A 13,712-nucleotide genomic window follows, 5' to 3' on the forward strand; every position below is an offset into this window, starting at 1 on the left:
GGAGGATAGATATCTTAGGATTATGCGAGGTGAGGTGGAGGGATGGGGGGGACTATTGGAGTGATATAGTGGAGGGGAAGAAAGCCAGCGAGGGGTAGCATTAGTATTAAACGGGAAGATGGGTAAGCGTGTGGTAGGTATAGACCAGGTAAACGATAGGATTCTGGTGGTAGAAATTAAGGCGCGGCCCGCCAACCTTGTGTTGGTCCAAGTTTACATGCCCACTAGCAATCATAGGGAGGAAGAAGTAGATGAGGTGTATGAACAGCTTGAGGAAATAATTAGAGACACACCGGGTAAGAAAAATCTGGTAGTGATGGGGGACTGGAACGCTTCAGTCGGGGAAGGTAGGGATGGAAACGAAATAGGAGAATTTGGATTAGGAATTCGAAACGACAGGGGAGAGAAAGCAGAATTTTTTGCAAGAGAAACTAATTATTCATCACAAACACGTGGTTCAATCATCATAAAGGGCGAAGGTAAACATGGAAAAGTCCAGGGGATGTGGGGAGATATCAAATAGACTACATTATGGTATGACAGAGGTTTAGGAATGGTGTGAAAAACTCGCGCAGCTTCCCTGCAGCGGATGCGGATTCGGACCACAATCTAGTGCTCATGAAATGTAACGTAAGATTCAAAAGACTTATGAAAGTTAGGAAGGCGAAGAAATGGAACGTAGAAGCCCTGAAGGGGAGTATGAGGAGAGAATATCAGGAACTAGTGGACATCAGTGTACGGGAGATCGAAGATACGAAGTCTGTTGAGGAAAGATGGGATAATATTATAACTGGAATAGCTAATGCAGCGGAGAAGTCAATTGGCTACGTTGACAGCAGAAGGATAAAGAAACCTTGGGTTACGGAGGCGATGGTAAAAGAAATGGAGGAGAGAAGGAAGTGGAAGAGCGTGGTAACAGAGGAGGGAAAAAGAATGTATAGAGAACTAAATAATCGATTACGTCCTGAAACTAAGGGGGCAAGGGAGGCTTGGTGGAAAATACAGCGTTAGGAAATGGAAAAGTTCCAGTAGGATGGAGAAGTAGGCGCGTTGTATGCCAAAGTTAAGTCGCTATCATGCGGCAAAAGAGGACAAGCCATGTTTAAAATTAAGGCTAAAGATGGGCGAGTGCTAACCGAGAGAGAAGAGGTACAGAGTAGTTGGAGGGAATGCGTGGAGGATCTGTATGACGGAAGAAACAGGCCGGAGAGATTGAGTTTAGAGGATGAAAGTACAGTGGAGGAGGACAATCTTGGGCCGGGGATATTAGATTCGGAAATAGAGAGAGCACTTCGTGATATGAAGGCTCCGAAAGCAGCAGGAGTTGACAATATCCCGTGTGAGCTTCCGAAGAATCTAGGGAAGGATAGTAAGAAAAGGTTTTTCGAACTAGTTCGCAGCATCTATGAGGAGGGGTGTTGGCTGGAAGATTTCGTGAAGACGGTTCTAATTCCGCTTCCGAAAAAGAAGAAAGCTGTGGAATGCGGAGATTATAGAACTATCAGCCTAATATCGCATGCGGCGAAGGTGGTACTGAGGATATTGAACAGACGAATGGAGGCAAGGGCAAAAGAGTATTTGGGCGAAGATCAATTTGGTTTCAGAAAAGGGAAATCAACTCGTGATGCAATAGCAGTAATGAAGTCCCTCGTCGAGAGGAACCTAGAATATGACCAAGACGTATATGCCTGTTTCGTGGACTTAGGGAAAGCATTTGATAAGGTGAACTGGGTTAAGCAGATGTATATTCTCAAGAGAATAGGTGTAGATTGGAGGGATAGACGACTGATTCGTAATCTTTATATGGCCCAGACTGCGCAAGTGAGGGTAGCGGGCGAGGAATCTGGGTGGGCAAGCATTGGCCGAGGTGTAAGGCAAGGCTGTCCTCTATCGCCGCTGCTTTTGAACGTATATCCTGAGGAGATGGTAAGAGAAGCATGGGACGAGTTGGAAGCTGGAGTGAAAGTGGGAGAAATGATGTTGAAATCGGTAAGGTTCGCGGATGATCAGGCGCTGATTAGTCAGTCAGCGAGGGGATTACAGGCTCTTGTGGATGCGTTACACGAGCGGTGCGAGGAGTATGGGATGAGTATTAATCACAAGAAGACTAAGGTAATGTGGTTTTGTAAAGTATCGCGAGCGAGGAATGTGAGACTCAACATCAAAGTAGGTGGGGAAAAACTTGAACAGGTAGAGCAGTTTAACTATTTGGGCAGCACATTAGAGGAAAACGGACACAGTAGTAAGGACATAAGAAAGAGAATAGCATTATCGAAGGAGGCATTCATGAACAGGAAGGAGCTTCTGAGAGGATCGTTGTGTAGGAGTTAAAGAAAAGGTTAGTGAAGAGTTTGATTTGGAGTGTAGCTCTCTATGGTGCCGAAACATGGACACTGAGGAAAGAAGACGAGAGAAGATTGGAGGCATTCGAGATGTGGGTATGGAGAAGAATGGAGAGGGTGAAATGGACGGAGAGGAAAAGGAACGACGAAGTGCTGGATATGGTGGGTGAGGAGAGGCAGCTTTTGGATGAGATACGGAGGAGACAGAAGGTATGGATGGAGGGAGTACTCAGCGGGGAGGGGATGTTGAAAAAGGTGCTAGAGGGTAGAATGTTAGGGAAACGAGGGAGGGGAAGGAAAAGAGTAGGATTTTTGGATAGATTGAAGGGGAGTAGGCCTTATAGTGAATTGAAGAAGGCGGTAATAGAAGGAAAGGAAGGCTCCCAGATCACTTCATTAGTACTCCATGCAAACCTACCTTAATCGGTAGAATACTCTTATTCAACTCAGATATTAATATGCACTGAATTGTTGAGGCCTTTACTTTGTAGAATTCCATATTTAATGTTTGGAAGGAAATTTCTTAGCTTTTCTACAAAAACACACACTTTATTGCCGACTAGTTTCGGTTACACTGTACCATTTTCCAGTAAACACCCCCCAGCAATAGGGGCCTATATAACAGGGTTCCCACTCTAACTGAATTATAAAATTCACGGTTTTTTTCAGGTTTTCATGGTCTAAATTGCATCAAATTCACGGTCTGTTTGATAAGCCATTTTAGGAAGAAATATTGATCTCATAAAAATCACTGGCAGCACGTTAACTAAAAATATAGCAAACGTGATAAACGCTGGGAATGCAAAACGCAGCAATGAAAGTGCTCTAATGACATCGCCTATCGTTAGCAAAATTTAGGGTCGGCTAAAGGTTGTGAGTGAGAAAATGAAGGGTGACAGGGAAGGGAAGAGGTGTCTGATATCTCGCCAGGGTTAATGATCACTTTGATTAAAGGTCATCCAATCACAGCCTTAGGGTCTGTGTCTCATCATGACACACGGACCAATATTTGTGCTTCGAATATACCGTATAAGCGCGTGTAAGAGGCGCACCTTTTTTCCCAGATATTGCAGCCGAAAATGGGGGTGCGCCTCTTACACAAACTTCTTATCTTCCCCCCCTCCCCTTCACCGGTTGCAAGTTCAAGGGGAACTGAGTGGCCTTGGTTTTCAGCGTGAGTCAGTCATCTGAAACCCTGGGTCAAAATCAAGCGGCAGGCAGGGGAGTTTCTCCCTTAGTGACGTATTTTTAAAATGCTCCTGTTTGAATTTCTTGCAAGCATCGCGCCGTCACGTCGGTACCCCAGAGGTGAACATTGAAAAGATCGCGCGAGGTGATTCGCTCCGGAGCGCGCGCTAAATTTATTGCCACGAGTGGGCATCCCGCGGAATTTATACTGCATATAGTAATATTGGTGTCAAAACCTGCGGTTGAAAAAATTCGATCGAGTGTGCTCATTGTTGGACATAATGGTGGATAGAAGAAATCGGAAATGCTTATAAGTGAAGAGCGCTGAAGGAGAGGTCGAGGGGAAGAGGGCTCCCTCCCCTCCGTATTTAAAGCTACGAGCGAAGGAGCCAGGGAAGAACACATCCGATCTTGCATGTGACGTCGTTGCCTTTAAAGCGAAGGGGCGAAGGCGCAGCAATGTGATATACGCAGTTTGCGTTGCCTGAGTTTCCAGTCCGTCTCGTCTTGTTTGAATGCGCTTATGCTACGCTTGTTTCTTCCGAAATTGTGCTGTTTGGACTATGTTGAATATTAGTAGCCTTATTTTAGCTATAAATCTTTGTGTCAATCAATTAGAGCTCAAAAAACTTAAATGCTGTAAGATATACGTCGCGTTAGGTCTAATTCTTTTTAGAACCTCGTGCGTGTCATACAATTGCTGAAAGATATCGAGATATCTTCGAGCTCAGAAGGTGACTCATGTAGCATTTGACCTCCAGAAACTCGGGGAATTGAACCTGGTAGACCGAAAAAGGTCAGTTGGTGGAATGGGGTAGGGATGAAACACGTTTCCATTGTTCCCCTGTAACTTGATATTTTCCTGTGGAGTCTCAGAAAGGAAAAAAAACGGCAGAGGCATTAGCTGATGGAGAGCCGAGTGTAGTTCCGTTAGGCCCCTTGCACACACACCGATTTTGGATGGCCGGTAAAATATTGGCCGATATTTTACCGGCGAAGCGATGCTTGCACACACGCCGGATTTTTACCGGTCAAACGATACGTTGCTAAGTTTTTGAGCCGGCGTCGGCGATCCACAGTGACAATAGCCGGCAGCTAACCGGTATTTTGCCGGTGCCGGCGTGTTGTCGGTACGTGTGCAAGCTCCAATGCTCTCCCATTGTTCACTATTGGAATGTGGACGGCCGATATTTTACCGGCCGTCCAAAATCGGTGCGTGTGCAAGGGGCCTTAAATCTATGACGTGGTTATTATCCTACGGCGCTGAGATTGCCCCGATTGTTGTTCAATCTCTTGGGAAAGCTCATGCCATTTGCCTGTCGTGTTTTGCCTTAAAATTTTCCACGGCTGCAATTCTATTGCAATACTCCTGCGAGAGCTTTTAAACAAAATTGTTCGTGAGTAGGACAAGCAACGTAGAGCGATGGCGTATGCAAAGAGAGAATCGGAACTCTTTCTACTCCCTCTTATGCCGCCGCAGTTATCAAAATTTCCTCTTTCAAATAGTACTGAAAGAGGACATTTTGATAACTGCCGAAATTCCAGGCATACATCTGCAACACCGCACGATAGGATAAAAAAAATGTCGCAAATTTTTTTTCTTTATAGCTTCGATCCTCAAAATAAGGGTGCGCCTCTTACACGTGTGCGCCTCTTGCACAAGCTTATACGGTATGTGTGCAGATCAATGCGTGGACAGTATCTGCAAGTGACTGACTTATTTTTCTTTTGATCCATCAATCATAGATCTAAAATCAAGTTTGAGAGGTTTTTAAGATTTCATGACGAATTTCATGGCTATTTCCAGGTTTTTTCATGGTAGATGAAATTCACGGCTTTTCACGGTTGAGTGTGAACCCTGTAATAGGCCTTCCCGGGGACGAGGCGGCACTGTTTCTGCTTCATACCTTGAGCCATCGTTTGCTGCAGCTCGGGCTGCTGTCTTCCAGTCATCCCTGGTGCCTGGCGGTAACCTAACTCTCTATCCCCGTCCTCCTACCACTAACTCCACCACCGCCACTGCCACTTTCCTGTTTCATTTGTATTTACCGTAATAAATACTCGCCATAGGGTGGCGAGTTTCCTTTGTTTTACCCGGTCAGTTTCCTTATTTATCCTTTTCCCCTGACTTCCGAGACGTAACCCTTCACAGTGATTCAGCAAACATTCGTGGGAAAGGAACCAGATAGCTATGAGCTAGTGCAGGGCTGGGTGAGGAGAGGTAGCTTTGAGATGAGATATGCAGGAGACAGAATATACAGAGCGTACGAAGTGGGGAGGGGATATTGATAATAGTGTTATAGAGGGAAAGTAGGTAAGTAGTAATAATGTTAGGTAAACGAGGGAGGGGAAGGAAAAGAACAGGATTTTTAGATAGAATGAAAGGGAGTAGGTCTCATTTTGAAATGAAGAGGTAAGTTCGTGAAGGGACTGGAGATAGACTGTGGTGATAGGCAAAATACCCCATGGAAAACCTACATTACTCGGTAAAATACTTCAATAATAATAATAATAATATCACAACACACCACTACATCTAAGCAACCATGAATTAGACATCCCGATTCAAACTAAAAAACAACTAATCGATGAATGGAAAAGTAAATAACTTCATGGGCACCATCCTCCTCAATTAAACATGCCACACGTAGATAAAGAGGCTTCAAATATATGGTTGAAACAAGGGAATATATGGGGAAACAGTCGGATTTATGAGGGCTATTCAAGATCGTAAAATATTGACGAAGAACTAGAGAAAGTTCACATTTAAAGAAAATGTTACGAGCGATCAATGCAGAAGATGTAAGAAACAATCCGAGACAATAGAGCATATTATGGGAAGTTGCACGGCCCTAGCTGCAAATGAATACCAGTAGACATGACAATGTAGCCAAAATCATGCACCAAGAACTGGCAAGAAAAAATAGAATCCAGGACACTGATGCACCATACTACAAAAACATACCATCCACCTGATGTTATGGAAAACGATGAGTGCAAGTTATACTGGAATGCAGAAATCAGAACTGACCGAGCCATTAAAAACAATAGACCAGACAGTTATAATAGACAAAATAAAATAGCACACTGCCCTCATATATGTGACAATTCCCTTAAGCCATTATGTACAGCAAGCACACTCCACCAAAATTAATACATATGCAGAACTTGCAGCAGAGATCAAAGCCTTGCAGAAGATGCAGTCAGTAGATACATGCCCAATAGAAATAACAACAACAGGAATCACACCATGCAAAGTTTTACACCAGCTAAAGAAGCTAAACTTGGAGAAAACACTACCAAAAACACAAAAATCAGTCACCCTGGACACCCGTCATATTGTCTGACGGTTCCTTTCAATAGAATAATAACTGAACTAATAACAAAACATAGTTGAACTTGACCTGGTCCGTTTACTGTGAACAAACCTTGCAAGATAGCCAGAGGGAAAAAAGAAAAATAACAATAATAATAATATGAGGGTTGTACCAAAAGTAAGGTCCCCAATGAGCTTCAACGCTGAGGGAAGGTGCTAGGCTAAATCCCACAACAGTGCCGTGTGCAGTGGTTCCCCTAATCTCAAGTCCACCCATCTGCGATTCACTGTGCTGCTCATTATTGGCTAAGCAACCATCAACAATGAAAGCGTTGATCCCTGTTCCCACCAAGTGTGGATCGAGCAGTAATTCGATTTCTCCATGCAAGGAAGGTAACGCCAGTGGAGATTCATCGGCAACTGACTGAAGTTTATGGTGAAGAGTGCATGTCTGTTCAGCAGGTCCTCCAATGGTGCACGGCTTTTGCTGAGGGTCGCATGGAACTTTGCCATGAAGAACGGAGTGGAAGACCGCCGGTTTTGGATGCAAATGTCCAGAAGATTAAAGGTGAGCTGCTCAACAATCAGAGGGTCTCTGTCCATGAACTTGTTGAACGCATTCCTGAAACTTCCAACAGCAAAATTGAAAGAACTTCAAAAGAAATGTTGGGTTATCTCAAGATGTGTGCTCACCCGGATGCTAACAGACGGAACACACCTAGACCGTGTTCGCAAATTTCTTCAACAATGTGAGGGGGGAGGCAACAAGGAGAAGTTGCTGGAGTCTCTCGTTATGGGATATGAGACGTGGGTGTTCCATTACACCCCCAAAACAAAACACTTAGGTGGCAAATGCTTCAAGAGCGACGATGAAGTCCTATCAGAGGACACATGCTTCCTCAACAGGTTGCTGGGAGACTTCTTCCACTTAGAGACACAGAAGCTGGAGTACCATCTTCAAAAGTGTGTTGAAAAAAATGGAGACTACGTTGAAAAATAGGCAGAAGTGTAAGCTTTTCGACGATGTAAAAATTGATAGCAATTAACAAATTTTTCTGTTTGTAAAAAATATGGGAACCTTACTTTCGGTACAACGTACATAACAATAAAGAACACTGGAAATCGCTCCATCATGCCATTGGAAAGAGTTGCGCACCTTCACTCGTAGTTCATCTTCTGCGGCAATGCCCTCTAGATCCAAGCTGAATGGACTGTGCTCCAGCTGAAAGAAAACAAAAGAAGAGAGGAAATGATGATCAGTGGAGAGAGAGAGGTCAGGCCTCCAATAAATCCTCAAAACCACAGCAGAGTCCACTGTCAAAGTTAATACCCCTTACTTCGAAGTGTCGTGTGAGATCAGGACTCATAAATCCACACAATACAATACCAATCACCATATTTTGCCATCAGCTGAAGCATATAGTCACCCATAAGAGTTTTCCTACTTGGGAAGCCGAATTACCAACGATGGACGAAGCAAGAAATAGGATAGTTTCCTTCATCAAAGAAAGCGAAAGGCATTGATTGCGATTCGTTACCCACCATTAGCAGTGGAAATACAATATATTTGGTTTGAGAATTTTCAGTTTAGACGAATTGCAATGGTCAATTTTAACCTCATATGAAAAAGGCCAGATTGGCGCCCATGCCATGCCATTCCACGTGACGTCACAGGCACCTAGTTTCTATACGAGCAAATAGGAGTTTTACATCGTCTGACATTATCAATGCATGCATGAGGCACAGAGCTCAGGGAAACATCTCTTAATAATATCAATGCATGCATGAGGCACAGAGCTCAGGGAAACATCTCTTAATAATCACCTATTAAAACTGCCTAATGTCAGAGAGTTTCCTTCATTTGATAGGGTATTAACAATCTTAATTTAAGCCAAGCGCTGCCTGCTAGCAGGGTACTCTGCTACCTGTTAGCAGCCTGCATCGTATTAGTGCTCAAAGCCTCGCCCCAAGGTCACCTCACACGCCAACAGCAGGAACCAGAATGACGTCACACAGGCTTTTCCCAGCATTCATTTTTAGCCGTTGTGTTTTCCCGCGCTTGAAAATTTTCACTTTTCATTTGAGCCGTCTACTGGGGCTCCGATCCGTGGGAAGCTTCTATTACATCGAGAACGGCCCATTGTAAGCAGTGGAAGTACAACCTCACTGCGGAGCGCAGCCCAAGTTTTCGTAGCCCTAGCCGGTCGACTGTCCCAGTCCGTCGTGTGAAGGAAGGAATCAAATTGCGGGCTCCCTATATATTTGGGAGAGCAAGAAGATCCGGGGCCTTTTCTTGGGATTCGCCCGTTGTGGCATGTTGTGCCCTCTCAACTCAACGCCGCTCTGGGGCTGCCTCGCCGCCAGATTCGCCAAACTACGTAAGCTTGGGAGCCCTTTCTTTTCCACTTTCCAAATTATTCCCTTCACCCCTTCTCCTTTGTTCCGTGTGCCGTGGTCGTCTTTTTGGCAGGGTTTTTGGTTTGCCTTAAGTTCATTTTGTGGCAATAAATTGCATTTTTTAAAAAGGTATTACTGCCTGCTTACCGCCACCAGCTTCACCCATAGTTCACATTTAATCGCTAAAAATAGATATCGTCATTTAAAAATCTTAAAGCATAAAATACGTACTCCAGGAGTAATAATTTGATTTAGGCAATAAAAAAATAATAGGAAACCACTCTATAGTCAGTAGAATAGTACAGGCAAAGAGGGCTTTCTATAAAAAGAAGAATCTTCTTACAGCTGAGAATACAAGCATAGTAAGGAAACAATTCATCAGAAGCTATATATGGATCATGTTTCTCTGTGGAAACGAGGCTTGGACGTTGACAGCAGCAGAGAAGTCGGGAGTGGAAGCATTCAAAATGTTGTGCTACCGAAGAATGATGAAGATGAAATGGATTGAGCGAGTAAGTAATGGTGATTTTTATTTTCATCCATAACTCCATTCCTGTGAGATGAAAAGGCATGATTTTTATTCTTAAGCTAAGTGGTCCATAATGGTCCCACCATTATCATTAAATATTCACTGCATGAAGTAATTCAGCTGAAAAAAAAATAAAGTTTACAAAAAAATCTCGCTTGCACTATTTTTCATTGTCAGCATCCCCAGGGAAAGGCCATGCAAGTACAGACTCATAGCTTAGTTTAAAGTGATCATTAATGCATGAGCAAAGATCCTGATGAAAAAATCGTGAGTCCAACGTTCCTTTCATTAAAAAAAAAATACTCATTCATGTTCACGGGAAACAATGGCTCTTTTTCAAGGCACATAGATATTACACAATTTAGAGGAGATTTAAGCTTATACTCATGATTAAACAATATTGGATCATGCATTTTCTCACTATAGCATATGCTACTGACTCTTAGAGCAAGAAACACGAAGGCAATCTTGTGAATGTACTCCCCTATGTAATGCTAATTTCGTGCTTCCACCACTATTCCTATTAAGCTATCTCTTCCATGGGTAATGGGTAACTGAATAGTATGGTATAAAATGTAAAGGCAGAAAAGAGCCATCAGAAAGTTTTCTTCAATTTCAGTCTAAGTGAAGTTACAGTACACTCTCGATTATACGAAGCAGGATTTTACGAAGTTTTCGATCTTACGAAGTGATATTGCGGTCCCGGCGAAAGGACTATGGTAAATACATGGCGCTATTCGACTATACGAAGCTTCGAATATACGAAATGTTTTGAATTTACGAACCTCGGATCGGTCCCCAGGAGCGAAAGGCAGTCGTTTATACGAACTATGGCGAAATATTTGTCAACAAAACTAGTAACGCCGGCGTAAGTAGCTAAAAAAATCAGCGCTTCCAACTGTGGTTCATTAAAAGTGTGAAATCGTAAATGATAGTGCAACTTTGGAGAGAAAGGGTTCGCCTAAAACCTCACGGTGGGAATTTAGGGAAGTAGGAGTGCAGTAAAATATCGCGACTGACATAATGCCCCTATTTACGTGCCTATTCGTAAACATCGCATCGACAATACTTCGTAGTTTAACATGTAAGGAATGTCGCGCGGGGTATTTCGTACACCCCTAATAAACCTTTTGCACTTCTGTGAACGTACGTGGTACGTTCGCAAGGCAGGCTGCTGTGAACGTACTTCGAAGACTACTTGACTACTTTTCGCTGAAGCACTTCGAAGGGTCCCTAATCCGGGACCCTTTCCTCGCCGAGCTCACCCTCGCTGGCCCCTCTCTATGAAACTCCGAGCGGGGGGCCTCCCTCCCCAAAAGACTGCATTTTGAAAATCTATCAATCAATGCCATCATCAAAAAATAATTGTTTGCATCGTACTCCTGCCAATCAGGCATTCGAGTACGTCTCTGAACCGTGTTTCTGCGATGAGAAATAACGATTTTGTTAACTTTGCTAAAATGGCCAAGTTAATAAAATTGTCATTTTTCACCGCAGAAACACGGTTCAAAGACGTACTTTATTTCCTCCACTACAATAGCAAATTGCTAGAAATCGTCCGGATTCCCTTTGATAGCGCATCATGAGGATGTTCTCGAGGTTGGTAATTGAAACAACTACCCTACTAGTAATTCTACTGCTATAATATCACGGCTATGGTTGATTCGTTACGTTATACCTTCAGGAAGCTGCAGCGGATAAAATCGCGGGGGAGATTAGAGGCTTAAAAGACGATTTTGAAAATTCTTGGAAAAAGCAGGAAGAGCACAGCGCGCAACATCAAACGATTATATTGCCCTTGACGATCATCTCTGGGCTTGCAACAATGGGACGCCGGTGCAATCGTCGGAAGAAGCAGCGGCCAGGACTAGTCAGAATAGCAGTGACGACGAAGATGAAAGTGAGGAAGTAATTTCACCAAATAAAAAAGAAGTACACGCTGCCCTCCAAACATTAAGATACATTGATCTGGCTAATGAGTTAGGTCCCCAATTTCATTCCCATTTATGCAAGTGAGAAACTATTTTGGAAGCAGCGATGGAGAAGGGCAAAAAGAAAAAAAATAACAGCTTTTTTTAGTAATATCTTTTCGTGTATATAAAAGCCTTTCTGAATAAACAACTTAAATATCTTAAGTATTGGGCTTCATCGACCACCAACTTATTTTTCAGGCTACTCGTAAATAGTCGGCCTTCTGCTGATATTGCTGACACCCACCCTACGCATCCCAAGCCCCTCCTTCCCCAGCATTTCCCATTCACTCCCTCCCTTAGGTTACAGAGCTTGAGTGCGTCGTAGAAAAATACACCCCCCAAACGTAAACTGAGGCAGAGCTGAAGGCCCTTTCCCCACCCTTCTTTCTCCTGCCCCCTTCACCACTCGTTATGCTGACCACTCCTCTTTCCTCAGGCAATCCCCATCCCACTCTTATTCACCCCACCCACAGGGTACGTTCTCCGACTGTGAATAAGGGCATGGTTCATCTTTACCTGCAACGGGGGTACGTTATTAACCGGAGAGAGGCTCAAGAAGTATCTTCCACTATCGGGGAAATGGTGCCGTGCTTATAATTGTCTCTCTTCTTCTCTGCTGACGTTTCAATTGAAATTATTTTCTTTGCTCTTTCCACACTATATTTATTTACGATTATAGCGCGACTATTTGTTAGTGCTAAAGCTAAGAAAATCTTTTCTCTATGTCAATGATCCTTTGCATAACTTTCAATACGGCGGAGAAAGGAACACGAAAACTAAATGAGGTGAACGTACAGGTTTTTGCGTGTCATTTTTGGGAATTCATGCAAGTGAACCAATACTTCACACACGTTGAGAAATGAGGAAACATATCTTGTACGAAAACAATCAATGCGGATAATAACGATTCTCTCTTTATTTCTCCGATAATGGAAGATGTTTCTCCTGTCATTTTCCGGTTGGAACCTTCATAAAAGAAGAGAAAAATACTATATGAACATAGCACTTCACACCCGGTATGAAGAATATGGTCCTGATGAAGAAAAAAGTCTTTCGTAGCAACGCCTGCAAAGATGATGGAGCACAGTATCCGGACGGAGAACTCAAACAGAATTTACTTCAAATATTTGCCAGAAGATATCCTACGTAATTTATGATCGTGACTGAATCTCAATGAAAACGACTAATTGAAAAGATAGCACATTCAGCTGAAAATACGGAGTAACTCGAAATATTAACTTACGAAGGTTATTATGGAAATGGGTTAAGGCCCTCGTTTTTCTTTTTTTTTCTCGTCACTGAGCGATAGAGGGTGACATAAATGGCGGTTAGGCCGGCTGCCTCTAAAATTCCGTGGGTGCTGGAAACAAATATCTATCTTACGCGTACTTAATATTTGCTATTCGCTCCTAACCACAAATTTATAACATTAAATTCTTATAATAAACTTTGCAATACATTATTAGATTACGTTTTCCAAACTGGTCGGGAATTTCTTAAGCGATCGTTGATGTTGAAGTATGAACGAGAAATGGGAATTTTATGGTGGTATAATTATTTAACGATCTTTCACAGCATAAATCGATAACAAAAAGCCTTTTCTATGAATAATACCGAGAATAACCACCAAAAACATTTAAATAAGAACAGTAACGAAAAAAAGGGCGGAAGAAACAAAAGCGAACATTTTTTCGTGACTTATGAAAAAGGTTTAAAATTACGAAACTCGATTTTACGAAGTGCCAATTTTCTGGTCCCACTGACTTCGTAAAATCAAGATTTTACTGTAATTAATTTCTCGTTCATATGGTGCTGCCTTAGTGATATACTGGTTGAATTTCAGACTAAGTAACTCATGTTAATGTGACTGATAGCTAGGCTTACATTGTAACATCTCCTTTTTCGTATTGAGGTCTATCTTGCCATGTCAGAGATAGCATTATGCAGTGTTAGCAAAGAACACAGTT

General features: G+C 42.8%; 1 protein-coding gene across 8 annotated transcripts in view; it reads right to left on the reverse strand.

Annotated features, from left to right (window-relative positions):
* The window catches only part of LOC124170521 (zinc finger protein 467-like), a 232,469-nt gene that overhangs the window by 194,842 nt on the left and 23,915 nt on the right, over positions 1 to 13,712 (reverse strand). For 6 of the 8 annotated variants that reach the window (XM_046549297.1, XM_046549292.1, XM_046549293.1 and 3 more), the window contains exon 3: positions 7,946 to 8,068. The exons of 1 other annotated variant lie outside the window; for it this stretch is intronic. In XM_046549297.1, coding sequence (XP_046405253.1) covers positions 7,946 to 8,068 — 123 coding nt within the window. The remainder of the gene's footprint in view (positions 1 to 7,945; positions 8,069 to 13,712) is intronic. One more of the 8 variants, XM_046549294.1, reaches the window with a different exon arrangement.

The sequence above is a fragment of the Ischnura elegans genome, chromosome X, assembly GCF_921293095.1.
Source record: "Ischnura elegans chromosome X, ioIscEleg1.1, whole genome shotgun sequence".
NCBI classification, from domain to species: domain Eukaryota; kingdom Metazoa; phylum Arthropoda; class Insecta; order Odonata; family Coenagrionidae; genus Ischnura; species Ischnura elegans.